At 33.3% G+C, this 15,086-nt stretch overlaps 3 protein-coding genes across 4 annotated transcripts; 1 reads left to right on the forward strand and 2 right to left on the reverse strand.

Moving 5' to 3' along the window:
* Positions 1–154: 154 nt before the first annotated feature.
* Positions 155–2,622, reverse strand: LOC18050435 (beta-amyrin 28-oxidase). Its single transcript, XM_006445517.2, has 4 exons — positions 2,058–2,622; positions 1,042–1,485; positions 763–950; positions 155–476 (listed from the first exon to the last, which is right to left on the reverse strand). The coding sequence occupies exons 1-4, from the start codon at positions 2,620–2,622 to the stop codon at positions 171–173; spliced, it is 1,503 nt and encodes a 500-aa protein (XP_006445580.2). The 3' UTR covers positions 155–170.
* A 1,130-nt stretch (positions 2,623–3,752) lies between these two features.
* LOC18050436 (probable LRR receptor-like serine/threonine-protein kinase At1g34110) lies at positions 3,753–6,309 on the forward strand. The gene has a single exon (XM_024190194.1). The coding sequence runs from the start codon at positions 3,753–3,755 to the stop codon at positions 6,201–6,203; it is 2,451 nt and encodes an 816-aa protein (XP_024045962.1). The 3' UTR covers positions 6,204–6,309.
* A 295-nt stretch (positions 6,310–6,604) lies between these two features.
* LOC18050437 lies at positions 6,605–9,889 on the reverse strand. Of its 2 annotated transcripts, none has more exons than XM_024191406.1 (3): positions 9,002–9,889; positions 7,927–8,049; positions 6,605–7,051 (listed from the first exon to the last, which is right to left on the reverse strand). In XM_024191406.1, the coding sequence occupies exons 1-3, from the start codon at positions 9,430–9,432 to the stop codon at positions 6,988–6,990; spliced, it is 618 nt and encodes a 205-aa protein (XP_024047174.1). In that variant the 5' UTR covers positions 9,433–9,889; the 3' UTR covers positions 6,605–6,987. The 2 variants fall into 2 exon arrangements, with proteins under 2 accessions (XP_024047174.1, XP_024047173.1); XM_024191405.1 differs by having other exon boundaries at positions 7,919–8,049.
* Between the last annotated feature and the right edge of the window lie 5,197 nt (positions 9,890–15,086).

Below are 15,086 nucleotides of genomic sequence, written 5' to 3' on the forward strand. Positions count from 1 at the left end.
TGAAAACAAATAATATAAGTTTAATGAATGGACGTATTAATATCGTTTCACGCATCTCTTTTTATAGAAATGCACTAGGAAATGAAAATAAATTTTGTTATACATAATACATATATAATACAAGTTCTGAAAAAATACACCATAGATTCTAAAGGAAGCAGTAACAAGTATTAAGTTGAACATTGGTGAGGTTGAAGCCTAATGGGGAGTCCTTGTGATGGAGAAAGCATAGGATCATAACCAAACTTTTCATCAGGAATTAACAGATCCCATTTAAACCGTTTGATCATGTTATGAATGAAGACAAGTATAAGCAACCTTTCAAACTCATAGCCAGGACACATTCTCGGTCCACCTCCAAATGGAACATATGAATATGGGGTAGCTCCTTCTCTTTCAAATCTTGATGCATCAAAAGTTTCTGGATTTGGGAACAGAGTTTCATCTTTATGTGTTGAACCTGTGCTCCAATGTAACTAGACCATACATTAAGCAAATTATTGATATATAGGAAACAGTTACTATTTATGTACACACACAGTAATGATATTCTGGATCCTCTATTCATTTAGCTTCAACAAAACAATGAAAGAATACATCTAAACCATACGGGACTTAATGTACACGTAGCCCAAAATCCTTAAAAGCTAAGCAAATTTAACTAAGATGAGTAGAGAATCCATTTCCAATCGTTTAGAATCTTATTAGTTTAGGTCTAATTGATCTATACATAAAAGAATCGATAGAACAGAGGGAAGGTACCTTCCATCCTTTAGGAATAGTATAACCTGAGTAGGTAAAATCAACCAGGGCCTCTCTGAAAGCACCGATTGCCGGCGGCGATAGTCTCATGACTTCTGAGGCCACATTCCACGTATATTTCATTTTTTGTATATCCTCCCATTTCAGCAACTCACCTTGTTCTTTAGACTCGGCAATACCAATTTGCTCTGTTAATCACAAACAATACTGTCAATCAATTGATAACAAAGATCCGATCAGCTTTCATGTGTCTTTAAAGTACATGTTCACAAAACGAACCCCTCAAAACATTTTCGAACACTTGAGGCATTTGTCCGAGATATTTCAGTAGCAACGTTATAGCAGAGCTGGACGTATCGTGGCTAGAAAAGAGCAACAATAATATATTATCAGCAACCTCCATCTCAGTTAAAAATTTTCCATTCGAATCAGCAATCACAACCAAACGCGACAAAAGGTCTTGTTTGGATCCTAGGGCTTCTCTTGTTTGTTTTGCTATCAATTTAATCAGCTCTTCTCTTATAGCATCTGCAGCTCTTATGGATTTGTAAAATGTTGTTCCGGGAAAGTTGACGGGAAAAGACATCACCCCTTTGAGAAAAATATTGAAATGAGAAGCCAGCTTGGAAATGAGTAAAGGGTCTTCAACACTTGCAAGTAAGTGACAAGCCAATTCAAAAGTGTATAGTTTCACCGTAGGATGGACTTTCACCTCCTCTTTTCCTTCATAATCAACCAAAATAACATGATAAACAAGGGGACTTGGACATTTGGAAACTCTCAGAGAGAATAAAACTAGCTTGAATTCATTACTTAATTAATTAAAAATTTAAAAAATGTGTATTTTTGTCTCTTTGATAACGTACACTTTGGTGTCTTCTTCTAGTCCAAAATACCATTCCTCAATGGATACTGCTGATTCCAAGTAATTCTTTCCAACAATTGACAATGCATTCTTTATTTCCTTCTAGTACGTATTGGCAGAATTTTTTTTTTCAATTTAATTTCTAAATAAACTCTAAAGTATGCTCTAAGTAGAGTGTCTCAAACTTAATTTCTACAATTTCAAAAACCTTTAAGTATTCAATAGTACACATTATTTTTCTTATATCACACTATTTTCAAATTTAATAGTACTAATCAACAGCAAAACACCATTCAAATTAAAAAATTAATAATATCATACTCATTCCTAATCAAATTCAGTTTACGAAAAAAAAAATTGATAATAATTCACAAAATATGCATTGTCAAAAACGTTACCTACATAAATCATCACATATGTGTATGCCTACCTTCCCAATATGTAGCAATGTGTTGTTGTGTGATCATATCGATTCTTTCAACATACTTCATCAACGCATTTGGACTTAGAAAGCTCATCATCATCATCCTCCTCATCCTCTTGGCATCATCTCCGGCTTTCATTAGCAAACAAGTCTTGAACAATTTACCGACGGAGCTCGGCCACCATGTTCTCACCAACTTGTTCTCATTGCTAAACAACAACTTGTGCCCGGCCGTGCCACAAAACACTATCATATCTTCTCCAAGCAAGCAGGTCTTGAAAACCCTGGAGTCATATTTCTCCATTCTTTCTCTTATGAACCTCTCCGGTTTTCCTTCGAAGCCTGCTCGAATAAACCCCAGGGTTTCCCCGATAACAGGCCATCCGAGGTTCCCCGGAGGAAGATGAGGATTTGGGTATATTTTTTCTTTGAGTTTTACAGTGATAATTAGTGGATAGAAGAAGACAAAGAGTAAAGCAAAAGCTATACACAACGAGAAGATGGTAAACTCCATATCATGCATGAAATTTGTGAAGAAGGAATTTGGATTCACTGATTTCGATAAAATCATGATTTTTAATTCAAATATGTAAGAAAGTCGTAAGTCTACCACTATTTTGTTTCTAGTCAACTATGGCATCAAAGAAAACAAGTTTATTTTACTATCGGCCGTACAAAATCGTTTTATTTTTCTCAAATATCTTATTTAAGTCTAGTGTCAATCTACGTGGCATTGTACTGATCTCGCATACCACCAGCATTTTGATGTAAGTGCTGTGAAAGTGCCACGTGTTCCTTTATCGTTGACCCTCGTCCCTTTTGATTGTTCGGAAATAATAGTTTTTGTGATCAAGTAATGATAAATATTTTAAATTGTTATGACGATAATTCTTAATAAGATTTAAGTGAATTAATTAATGTCATATTATTTGAGATAAATTTTTAAGATAAAAAATTTAAAATATGTAATAATATAAATTTATTTCACTGTTCCACCATTATACCGAAGTAGGGACTAAATTTTTAGAGGAACAATAATATAGCTTTATTTCTTTATTCCACCAAATTTTGGTTGTATTACTTCGGATTTATTTCTCTGTTCCACCATTATACCGAAGTAAGCATTACTTCGGATTTTCTCATGAATGATGAATGGAGTGTTGAGAATACTAATTGATTATGCGTAATTTGTGGCAAGTTTCCAATCACGGATTTGAGGACCAAAAGGGGTGTCAGTGGGAGACTTTACAATGGCCGGTATGGAAGTGGAGTTGCGCCATTCCCATTTTAAATAAAGTCAAAGTCAATTTTGTCCGCAAAGTAATGAAAAATTTTAAGAAAGTGACAAACAGTAAATTGATTGAAGAACTTGATTTTGGCAGTCTTCAACTATTTTTCTAGATCACTGATAATGGACAAACTTTAGTGCGTTTCCATGTCTTTCCCACCAAAATTTCCAGTCTTTCTACTGGGGACTTTTGACTTCTGACTACTACTAACCATGCATTGACCTACTAAATTTGTTTGGAAAATACTTGATGTAGCGAAGAACGAGAAAGACGAGAGAAACAATGAAGAAAATGGTAGAGAGTGAGTGAGTGGGTAGAGAAAGAGAGTAAAATTCTCTCATCTTTCTCTCGTGTTTCTTAAAATGTCTTTTACTTCTATATAACTATAATTTAATATTCAACCTGGTAACAAATGGCTAAAGTGAACCTACTGTTTGCACTCTTCCACTTCTTCTTCTTCTTCTTCTTCTTCTTCTTCATCCCTTGTCTTTGTTGTCCTGAAGATCAGAAACAAGCCCTTCTCCAATTCAAATCCTCCTTCATCAGAGCTTCTAACACTTCTTCAGATGATCCATCTTTTGGCTTGACATCATGGAACTCAAGTTCAGATTGTTGCCAAGATTGGGATAGAGTCATTTGCAGCTCTTCTCAACCAATCGCTGTTATTGGTCTCTATCTTGACACCCTTGTTCTAATGCCATCCTTATTGGAGCCTGTGTCGGTGTCTGCAGGGGTTTTGACACCACTGTTTCTTGTCAAAAGCTTGATGTTTCTTGACATTTCCTCAAACTACATTCATGGTGAAATCCCACGTAATGGCTTTGCTAATCTGAGTAGGTTAGTTCATCTTGATTTGATGCAGAATAACTTCTCTGGCTCCATTCCTGCTGAGATTTTTCACTTGAGGAATCTGCAATATCTCGACACGAGCAGCAATCAGCTTACTGGTAACTTAAGTCGGGAAGTGGATTCTCTTCAAAACTTGAAGGTGCTGACATTGGAATCAAACTTGCTTCAAGGAAATATTACTGAGGAGATTGGTAACCTCAGCAAGCTGCAGCAGTTGTCTCTTCGCGGCAACAGGTTCTTTGGTGGGATTCCATCTTCAATTCTGAATCTGAAAGAGCTGCAAAAATTGGACCTGAGAGAAAACTTTTTATCAATGGAGATTCCAAATAAGATTGGTGAGTTAACAAACATGACCGCTTTGGCATTGAGTGGTAACAGGCTGAGTGGGGGAATCCCTTCATCAATGCAGAAGCTAGACAAGCTGGAATCACTTCGACTGGAAAGCAACTTGCTCAGTGGAGAGATTCCGTCCTGGTTGTTTGATTGCAGGAACCTGAAGGATTTGTTTTTAGGAGGCAACAATCTGAAATGGAACAACAGCGCAAAGGTTGTGCCAAAGTGTATGCTATCCCAATTATCATTGAAGTCCTGTGGACTTGCAGGAAGAATCCCTGATTGGATTTCGACACAGAAGGGCCTTGTGCTTCTGGATTTGAGTGAGAACAAGCTTGAAGGGCCATTCCCACTATGGCTTGCTGAATTGGATGTTGGCAACTTATTTCTGTCGGATAATCGACTTTCGGGTTCTCTTCCATCTCGCCTCTTCCAATCTTTGAGCCTTTCAGTCCTTTCTCTCTCGCGAAACAACTTCTCAGGGGAGCTGCCTGAAAATGTTGGAGATGCTATCAACTTAATGATCCTTATGTTAGCTAAAAACAATTTTTCTGGGAAGATTCCAAGGTCTCTAAGCACAATATATCGCCTCCTTCTGTTGGATCTTGCGAAGAACAGATTCTCAGGCAAGCCTCCAGTTTTTCGCCCAGATGCTCTGCTTGCTGTCATTGATTTCTCCTACAATCAATTATCAGGTGAGGTTCCAGTGACCTTCTCCGTAGAGACGAGGATACTTACATTAGGAAATAACAACTTCTCAGGCAACTTGCCTCGGAATTTGACTAATCTCAGCAAGCTAGAACACCTTGATCTCGAAGACAACAAAATCACAGGTGAGTTTCCAGGATTTCTCTCCCAGATATCCACCCTTCAGGTTCTGACTTTACGAAACAACTCTCTCCAAGGTACAATCCCCGACAAAATTTCCAATCTGACGAGTCTACGAATTCTTGATGTTTCAAGCAACAACCTGACAGGAAAAATCCCTGCCAAGTTAGGAGAACTAGTTGGAATGATTCAAACACCAAACACCTTCTCATCAACCTCAGAAGTGTTCACCTTTGCTGTTGGATATGACTTGGTAGTCAACTGGAAGAAGTCAAAACAAGGTCTCTCAAGTCACAGCCTTGACATCTACTCTTTGTTAGACCTGTCAGCGAACAAACTTTGTGGGGAAATTCCAGTTTCATTAGGTGCTTTAAAGGGTCTAAAGCTACTCAACGTCTCATACAATAGTCTCTCTGGAAATATTCCACCGAGTCTTGGTAATTTACAGAGTCTAGAGAGCTTGGACTTGTCACACAATCAACTCTCCGGTCCAATCCCAGAAACGCTAACAAAACTGCAAGAACTCACAAATTTGGATGTCAGTAACAACCAGCTCAAGGGTAAAATTCCGGTGGGTGGCCAGATGGACACGATGAATAATCCCGAATATTATGCTAACAACAGCGGGTTGTGCGGTATGCAGATTCAGGAGCCATGTCCAACGGAGCCACCAGCAAAGCTAGAAGAGGATGAAAATGAGGCATCATTGTTTCAGTGGGAAGGAGTGGGAATTGGATACTCTGCTGGCTTTTTCTTAACGGTGGTGATTATGTTTTTCACCGGATATTTTCGACTAGCATCCCCTCCAATCCACAGTCGCAGAAGGCAAAATGGTATGAGTTCAGTTACGTAGGTTATGCAGTATCTTAACATAAACATTCCAAAAATTCAGGCTTGCATAATATTCACCCACAACTACAAGCCATTTGCAATTGTCTGTTTTGCATGCTTGTTTCCTCACAGGCTTATGTTGTTTACAATCAAAGAGATGCTTTCAGTGAGTCATTACCATAGTACAACATGGAAAGTATTATTTCTGTCAGAAATATAACAGAAAATTTGGCTACTAAAATGTCTGCAGTAACTACCTCTCATAACCATCAGTTGAACTAAGATAAATTTTCTTTCATGGTGCAATGGAAGGGAAGTGTTTCATGTTAATACAGATCATAAGCACTATAATTTCACATATAATTTGTTTATGATGAAATGAAGGTAAGGTATTTCATGTTACAAAAATTGCAATAGTGCCAATGGCCTTTTGTGGAGCCCGGAATCTGAAATAGCAGCAGAAAGTGCAGCAAGTGATGAAAATAAACTACATATCAAAAGAAGACTTGGAATTTCTATGAATTTATCAGGTTCATCCGAAGAATAGTAGAATTTTCTTCTGTAAAGAGACGAAATAATAGTTTGACATTCTTACAAAAGAAAAAGTAACCTATTTGCTACACTGAGCTCTAATTGAACAATTTTCGTTCGAGGGATGATGAGGCAGCATCAAACAAATGGAAGCCATTTCTAATGCCAGGTCCAGAACAATTAGATTGAAGCTGAGATTTCAAACTGTTTTTGTCTCCTTCAGTCAATGCTATAATCACTATAAAGAATTTGCCATGGAAGTTGATAAAGCAGGTTCATAGAATTGTACAAACACAGCCTTTACTGAATTCACTCTCATTGTCGGTGTCTTCCATTTCACTGTTTGGAGAAAAGAAAATACAGAATGTTAGCACGAATAAGTTCATTGTGGCAAGTTCTTAGGCAGCATAACAAAGAACATAGAATCCAGGTCACAACAACAACCAACACCACAGTTTTTAACAAACAAAACATTCAGTTCAGTAACATTATAACTATTGGGTATATCTCACAGAGCTATCTCCAGCAGAAGTGACTCCCAATTTCAAGTTTTCAGTTGACACTCTTCTTTATGCAAAGCAAAATCAAATATTTATCAGGAACTACGAAGGGGTCTGGTTGCTTATCATTTTCTACAGCAAATTGATTGGCCATTTATCCACAAGCATATCATTTTCTACAGAAAATTGATTGGCCATTTATCCATAAGCATTTGAAGTATAAAGAATTGAATGCCCTATTTTAGATTATGATTGTAAAATAGTCTTTTGGCATAGAACCTTAGAGAAATTTATCTCATGAAAAGATATTCCCCACATCAAGATAAGATTAGTGTTTCCTATATATCAGACACCACAATTATTTCAATTAACATTATTCTCTATCATTTACAAATTTTCAAACCATACATATCCATTAAAAAAGTAAACAGGTAAATTCTTACTCCACTGTTACTGAATTTCCTTTTCTCATTGCCTTGAGTTCACACCAACTTATTTGTCTTTGCACATATTTATATGTTCACTTTTCATTTCACTAGCTTGAACTACCACAGTATTCACCAAATTTGATCCTATCAATCCCTCATACGTCATTGTAATTCAATTACTTCTAATAAATGATGCACATTTCCATTAGATTTTACAGTCACATCCCCAACATGCCACTTTTAAATCAAGAAAAAGAAAATTCATTGACCATCCATACACATAGACCTTCTGTCAAAGGACCGCTTGCAAAGGGAAAAGTCTCTGTCAAAAAGCAATGCTAAACTCAGCCATAAACTTATTGAAACAAAAAATCCTTTGCCGCACCACCGCGACTTCTCCAACAAACAGCTGAGAACAAAAAACATATTTTCTAGAGCATCAACCAAATATTTTAATACCTTTTCTCCTCAGATGGATTAATATTATGTATCAAGGATCAATAAAAATTACCTTTTTTTAATTCTTTTACCTATTTCAAATTTACATTTGTTTGACCTTAACTTATTGAAACAGAGAAGAACCCACCCAACTTGGAAAATAAAATAACAAAAAAAAAAGACATTCCAATCCTTTCAATATTTAAAAATGAAATTAATTAATAAAGCCTTTGCACAAAAAGATTATCATTTAGATTGTCATGCCTTTATAGGGTATTAGCAGCAGGGATTTCATCACGATGCCTCATGTCAGCACCATATGATTTTTAAAAGAATGCCTAATGCATAATAAGAAGTTAAAATCATATTTCCATCCCACTGCAATAAATAGATTGTCCAAGTTTGGAAAAAGAACATGTCATCCAATTATTTTAGCACGTTAGAATTTTCCACTGTTTGAAAAACTCCCAACTCTCTCTCTTTGTAAGCTCAAGATCTCACCACCATTCTTTTTTTGGTAGCAACAAGAACAGTAAATAGGATCTAAGTTTTCGATTGCACTACACAAAACATACTAATTTTCTCTCACAAGAATCTAGATTTCCCTCTTTAGCCACCTTCACCAGCTCACAATTCCTCTATCAAATCTGGAAAAGAAGATATCCTTCAACCAAATTCAGCACCTTTCTATTAAAACATCTATACAAAGGCTTCAATTCTTTGCTTTCATTTTATTTCAGAACTTTGTTAAAGATTTTGATTCCATTTTCTTTCTTAGCATATCAATTTCAATCATAATAATTAACTGCAAACGGTATCAAACTTTTGCACAACACTCAATACACCACCAAAAGCAACATAAAAAATGAGAACTCTAAAACACAGGAAAATACAAAAGGCCAAAAAAAAAAAAAGGTACCCACCTGGCTTCAAATTCTCTGATCTCAACCAATTCTTTCCCCAGGTAATCCATCCATTGCACTTTCTTCTTCTCCACTTCTTTTGAATCCAAGGCCTCCTTCTTGAGGCTGCTTTTGACACAATTCTCCCCTGCTGCTTCTTCTCCTTCTCCTTCTCCTTCTCCTTCTCCTTCTTGTTGCTGCTTGTTCCCATCTACCACAACACTCTCCTCCTTGACTCCGACTCTCTCAGCATAAACATGATGATCATCACTAAGTGACACAACTGTTGTTGTTGTTGAAGCCTCGTGCGGGCTGCTCTCCAACTCCAATGGCCGTGGTGTGCAAATATGAGAAGAGGGTTTGCAAAAGCAAGTGAAAGGACAATGAATCTTGCAAAACAAAACCCTCATGAAAAACGAAATTCTTTTTTTGATTAAACAAACTTGTTTCATTCACACTCAGCCCATTTCACGACTCATCTAATGCAAAAAAAAACATTAATATTATGAACCCCCCCAGAAGGGATCAAGATAAGAAAAAAGTGAAACCCAGAAAACGTTCTCAGTTTTTTTGAGACAAATGAAATGAATTAGAGCTTTAAAGAGAAAAGGGTCCCTGCTAAAACAAAACAGAGACCTCTGCTTCCCGTGTTTCTATATATCCACTGCCTCCAATCAAGTGGAGTTGAAAAGACTCTGATACCCTTTAAAGAGACTTTTCCGCCATGAAAGTTCGATGAAGAGAAGAAGAAGAAGAGGGAGAGTTATTAGCTGGAGAAAGATATGGAGACCAATTTGGAAATTTGAAGGACTCACAAAGCACGACTGTCAAACATTCTATCCTATAATGTAATGTATGTAACTGTTGGTAAGTGCTGGAATTTCCAACTCTTTATAGTAACCGCTATAAATATGTTGGTGTGTGTAATCGTAATTGTGTAAAGGTGCTTTTGGAATTTAAAAGTGCCTTTTTCTTCACCAACCAGCAAAACACAACACCTTTTATCTCTCTTATGCTTTTTTGTTCATTGTCTTACAAATTTGTAAGCATACATGTAATGTAAGATCCTAAGTAGAGTAATTAGATTATACGGGTAGTGTTGTATTAAATCACGTATAATACTGTCAAATTATACCAATTTAGATGCACGTTGAGTCATTTCTGAATCAATAAATCGTATTAAAATAACATGTTAATCATGCCATATTGTGTTGATATCGACATCTCTTTTATAAATTGGAATCATGAATCATGAATCATTTGGGTTGATAAAGTAATTTTAATTTATTTGGGGGGTGGGGGTACACTCAAAAAAAAATTTAATTAAAAGCTGGAATGAGATATTTAACCAAAGTTAGGTCAATGAATTTGTTAAAGAATGAGTCATGAAAGTATCATATTCTGAATGAAAAACAAGTTGAAGCAAACTCATAATCTTGCTTGATAATTTGATATGACTTCAACCTGAAAGAAAAAGCCATAACTCAAATCTCAAACAAAAAAAACTTTTATTAAAAATGATTCTAATCCTATGCTGTAATTTAGGGGGTGTGGGAACATTGTTTGACATCATAGTTGATTTGATTAGGTCATCCAACAACACACCATTTAACTGATTGTCCACCCACCATTTATTCAACAAATCAAGATGTTGAAAGGGGTGTCTTATTAATTATTATTATCATTAATTAGAGGACCAAAATACGAAAGGGTCATATGAATAGTCCATTTGATTTTTAATTCTTTGTCTTCTCTTTTTAATTTTTGTTTTATATTGGTACAAGATTCAATGGCTGCAAAAATTTATTTTGTATATGGGGTGATATGCTCAATTAGTTTTCTCTATAACGAATGATTTTGTTATCAAATATTTTTTTAATATGGCTTATTCAATAGTTATAAATTTTATATAAAAATTATACTAAAAGAAGAGCTTCCAATTTATGTTGTATCTCTTTATTCCAATAAATCTTCGATAAAGTTTTTAAGATTTATGCCAAAGGAGACAATTTTCTAATCCCAACTTGTTGACAAATTTATAGAAATGGCTAAAATATTTAACTAATTTATGAAAATGGTCTAACTTAAACTTTTTCACTTTGATGAAAAAAAAAGGGTAAAAAAAGAGTGAGTACTTTGAACAATAATGCCCCATCTATGGTAGGCTAACTGCAATGGACTTCCTATGTATCGCAGGCAGAGGTTGTCTCACCGAAGCAATAACATAATTATCAAAAAATTTATACATATATTAGAATTTAGCTACAAAACTTTCTTCTTCTTCTTTTTTTTTTTAATTTCTGAAATGGGGGTTATGCAAATTGATCATAATCTTGGGTCGGCCTTGCAAATCTATCCTGGCAGGCTAATCATTCCTTCCAGGGAGGCTGTGGAATTGGATGCCTTTTTTGGCTTTACAGGAGGTCCAGGTCTAGGTCTAGGTCTAGCTTGGAAGGTTTGATAAGGCATAAAACAAACTTGGTTTTTCCTTTGCCTTTTTCTCACTTACAATCATACAACTTCTTTTCTTTGCATGGATGATGATACGAAACGCATTTTTTTTGTTTTTTGTTTTCAAAGCCATTCTTTTCTTTATTCTTTTTGGTAACAACAAATTTCACTCTTCTTCGTATCCACCGGCCACAATCTATAAGTTATCCCTTACTTCAATGAAAACATAAAGGGCAATTTGTAACCTACTCTTAAATAAATTAATATTTTACACCGCACACCCAAAAAAAATAATGTGTTGCACTGTGCTCCCAATTCCATTAATTTTTTAGTTATTTCTAACGATTCCATCTAACTTTTGATTGAATGACAAAAATGCCCTTCTATATGAAAAGAAACAAATTTTTTAGCTCATTTAATTTTTTTAAAGGTTTTTATTTCAATTGCAATAAAAAAAATTCTTGTTACATGTACATTGTCACCACTATTATTTTTCCTTTAATTTTTTTAAATTTTTATTTCAATTACAATAAAGAGAATTCCCATTAAAATTAATTTAAGGAATGAACTTCCAATTTTACCCCTCCACCGTTAAACTTAACTGAGAAAATAACGAAATTAGAGACACGGTGCAACAAGTCAATTTTTTTGGGGACGCGGTGCAAAATGTCAATTTATTTGGTGGTAGGTTAAAAATTACCCAAAAATAAAACAAGTTATCTCTAACATAAGTTTTATAAAATTATCTTTAGATTGGTTTTAGAACCAATAAAAAAGAAACTAGTTTTTTTTTCTTCTCTTTAACCCAATAATAAGTGAAGTTTTGTTTTGTTTTTTTGAATTCAACATTATTTATGATCTTTTTTGTTTTGTACATGATCTTGCTTGCCAATACCATAGACAGTCGTATGAATAGGGGCTATTTCCAGGCAAATTCCAAGAGTAGAAACTAGAAAGAAAGCATCCCGGTTCGTACTTAATCGAACGTGTCACACGCTAACATGGGCGCGGGCCATCGACTGAATAAACAAACAAAACGGAAACCGTAATCATTAGATAAACAAACAAAAAGCTGTCCCCATTTGATCGAATTTTGGAAATTTCACAATAGCGACTTAAAATTTAACTCATTTGCAAAAATGGCCCAATTTGAACTTTACTTTGTTGCCTCCCCCAAAAAAAAAAAAAAGTAAGATTTTGGAGATAAAAATACACTCAAGATAAAAACAATAATAGTATATCATTGTATTATTACAAGTTATAGACAAGGATAATAATGCTATCATTTATGTAAAAATAAAAATTAATTAAGTAGATAGCGATATTTTGAAGAATGTCTTTTAATAATATCATTCATCCTTTTTACATTAAGCAAAAAGCAAAAAAAAAAAAAATTGGCTTAATAAATTTATAACTTAATAACTGAAATTTTTTTTTTAAATTGAAAAAAAAAAGATTAATGATTTAATTAATTGAAATTAAGTCAATTAAATTATTAAGTCAAAAATACACACAGCTTCGTTGTCCGCTAAGTGTCCATCTGAAATTACTTTAGGAGGTTAAAAAATGATTTTGAGAATTTAAAATTTAATTTTAGTGTTTGGTAAGAAAAATTAAAATCAATTTTGGTAAACTCAGCCCTTCAACAACAGATTTTGAAAAGCACGCAAATTTAAGAATCAACTTTATTCTTTAGTACAATTTCATAAATATCATTATAATTATTACATAAAGTCAAAACAATCCTATTCAAATTGGGAAAAAAATCAATATTTCAATAATTTTTTTTATAATTCATGCAGTCATTTACCTTATTTCTCCTTCATGTTTTTCATTCTATCAAAAGTTCTTCTTTCTTATGGCAACCATAAAGATAAAATCATCACCAAACATATATGTTTCATTACCTTTTAATTAATTTTTTTATTTCTAAAAATTTCATGCGCCAACAAGTAGGTCCATTTTTGTCACTGATAACTTTTATATCACATCTATAAATTCGTTTCAATAATATTATTGACTGTCTTTTTTTTTTTACCATATATTGTATCCGCCTTTTATTTTCTTTTTTGTTCATTATAATTTTTAAAATAGCATTTGCGTTATAAAAATATTTACAATGATGTAGATGGACAAAAACAACAAAATTATCAATCAAATTGAAACTAATAATGTACCACGAGATAAGACTATATGGGACCCTAGATTGTATCAATTCTTTGTAACTTCTGTATCCAAGAGGGAGAGGAAGGACGTCACCTTGGGACTGCTTTTTACTAAACTATGATGGAAAAATTGGGTCAAAAACTCATTTTACTCAAATGAAGACACATGGAAAGAGGTTAGTAAGCAAGAAGGTCAAGATGAAGACATATTAACAATGGACCCGAAGCACAAGAAATGAAAGTTCTAAGAAACAATATTGTTGAAAGTTTAATGACAATGTAATATTGCATGACAATCTATTATTTATTTTCATTTTGAGATTTTGTAGCTCATTACTTATTATTATTATTATTTTTTTTTGTGAAGGGGTACCTTATTATACTTTGATTATATAATGACGATGTTATTTAATGAAAATTATAGTTGATTTTTTTAATATAAATTATTTTAAGAAAAAATAAAAGAATAAAATCAATAGTATAAAATTTATATTTTTATTAAAATTATTATAAATACACAATAAAAAACATTGTAAGTACATATTTTTTTTATGTGTATAGTAAATTTCATCCTATATTATGTTTATTTTAATCATTTATTTTCTTATATCAATTTGACAGTAAGATTTACCTATAACTATAACTGCTTTAAAACTCATAACAATTTCTAAAAATAAAATTTTCTAAATACTTAATTGATTTTTTTTACAACTAATTATTTCTATAATACTGTGAATAAATAATTATTTCAAAAGTTTTAGCATGATTAAATTGGTCTTGTGATGAGATGATTGTACTATAGCGATAAAATATTTGGTAAATGCTTATAGTTGTAGGTTGGAAAGTGAGGTGATTTTTATTATTATCTCATAGCAACAGATAAAATACTTGTATTGTCCTCATAATTATCTATATTATAATTTTTCAGTAATTGATTTAATATAATTTAGCAAATTAAATAATAATAACTATTAATTTGAATAACTAATATATTTAAGTTAATAATTATATAATTTATTAAATTTTAATAAAACTTTTATTAAAGACTCTTATAGCAATTGCAGTTTAAAAACTATCTCATCTCAATTCCAAACAGAACTTAAGATTTATAAGACGTCAACTGTGGTCAATAATTGCAGATGCAAATTACCAATATCATTATCTAATTTATTTTTTTCTCTTTTACTAAAAGAAAATGCTTAAGTTAAACCATTTTTTAAAAAAGAAAAAAAATGATTAATATTTTGGCCATTTATCTATAAATTCCATAAAATTTGAAAACCGAATATAGATAGATATGGTATGTGAGATTTTCAGACATTTCTTTTTTTTGGGGGTACGTTTTGGGGACAAACGCATGCACCAATGTAAATGATTGAGGGAGCAAAGCTGCAAAGGGTACCCCTCCTTTAGGGTACTCTGTCTTGCATGATTACTACATGTAATCCTTTATATACAATTAAAATAAGAAAGATAGAATTTGTTTGATA

This window comes from Citrus clementina, unplaced genomic scaffold, assembly GCF_000493195.1.
Source record: "Citrus clementina cultivar Clemenules unplaced genomic scaffold, Citrus_clementina_v1.0 scaffold_2, whole genome shotgun sequence".
In the NCBI taxonomy this organism is placed as follows: domain Eukaryota; kingdom Viridiplantae; phylum Streptophyta; class Magnoliopsida; order Sapindales; family Rutaceae; genus Citrus; species Citrus x clementina.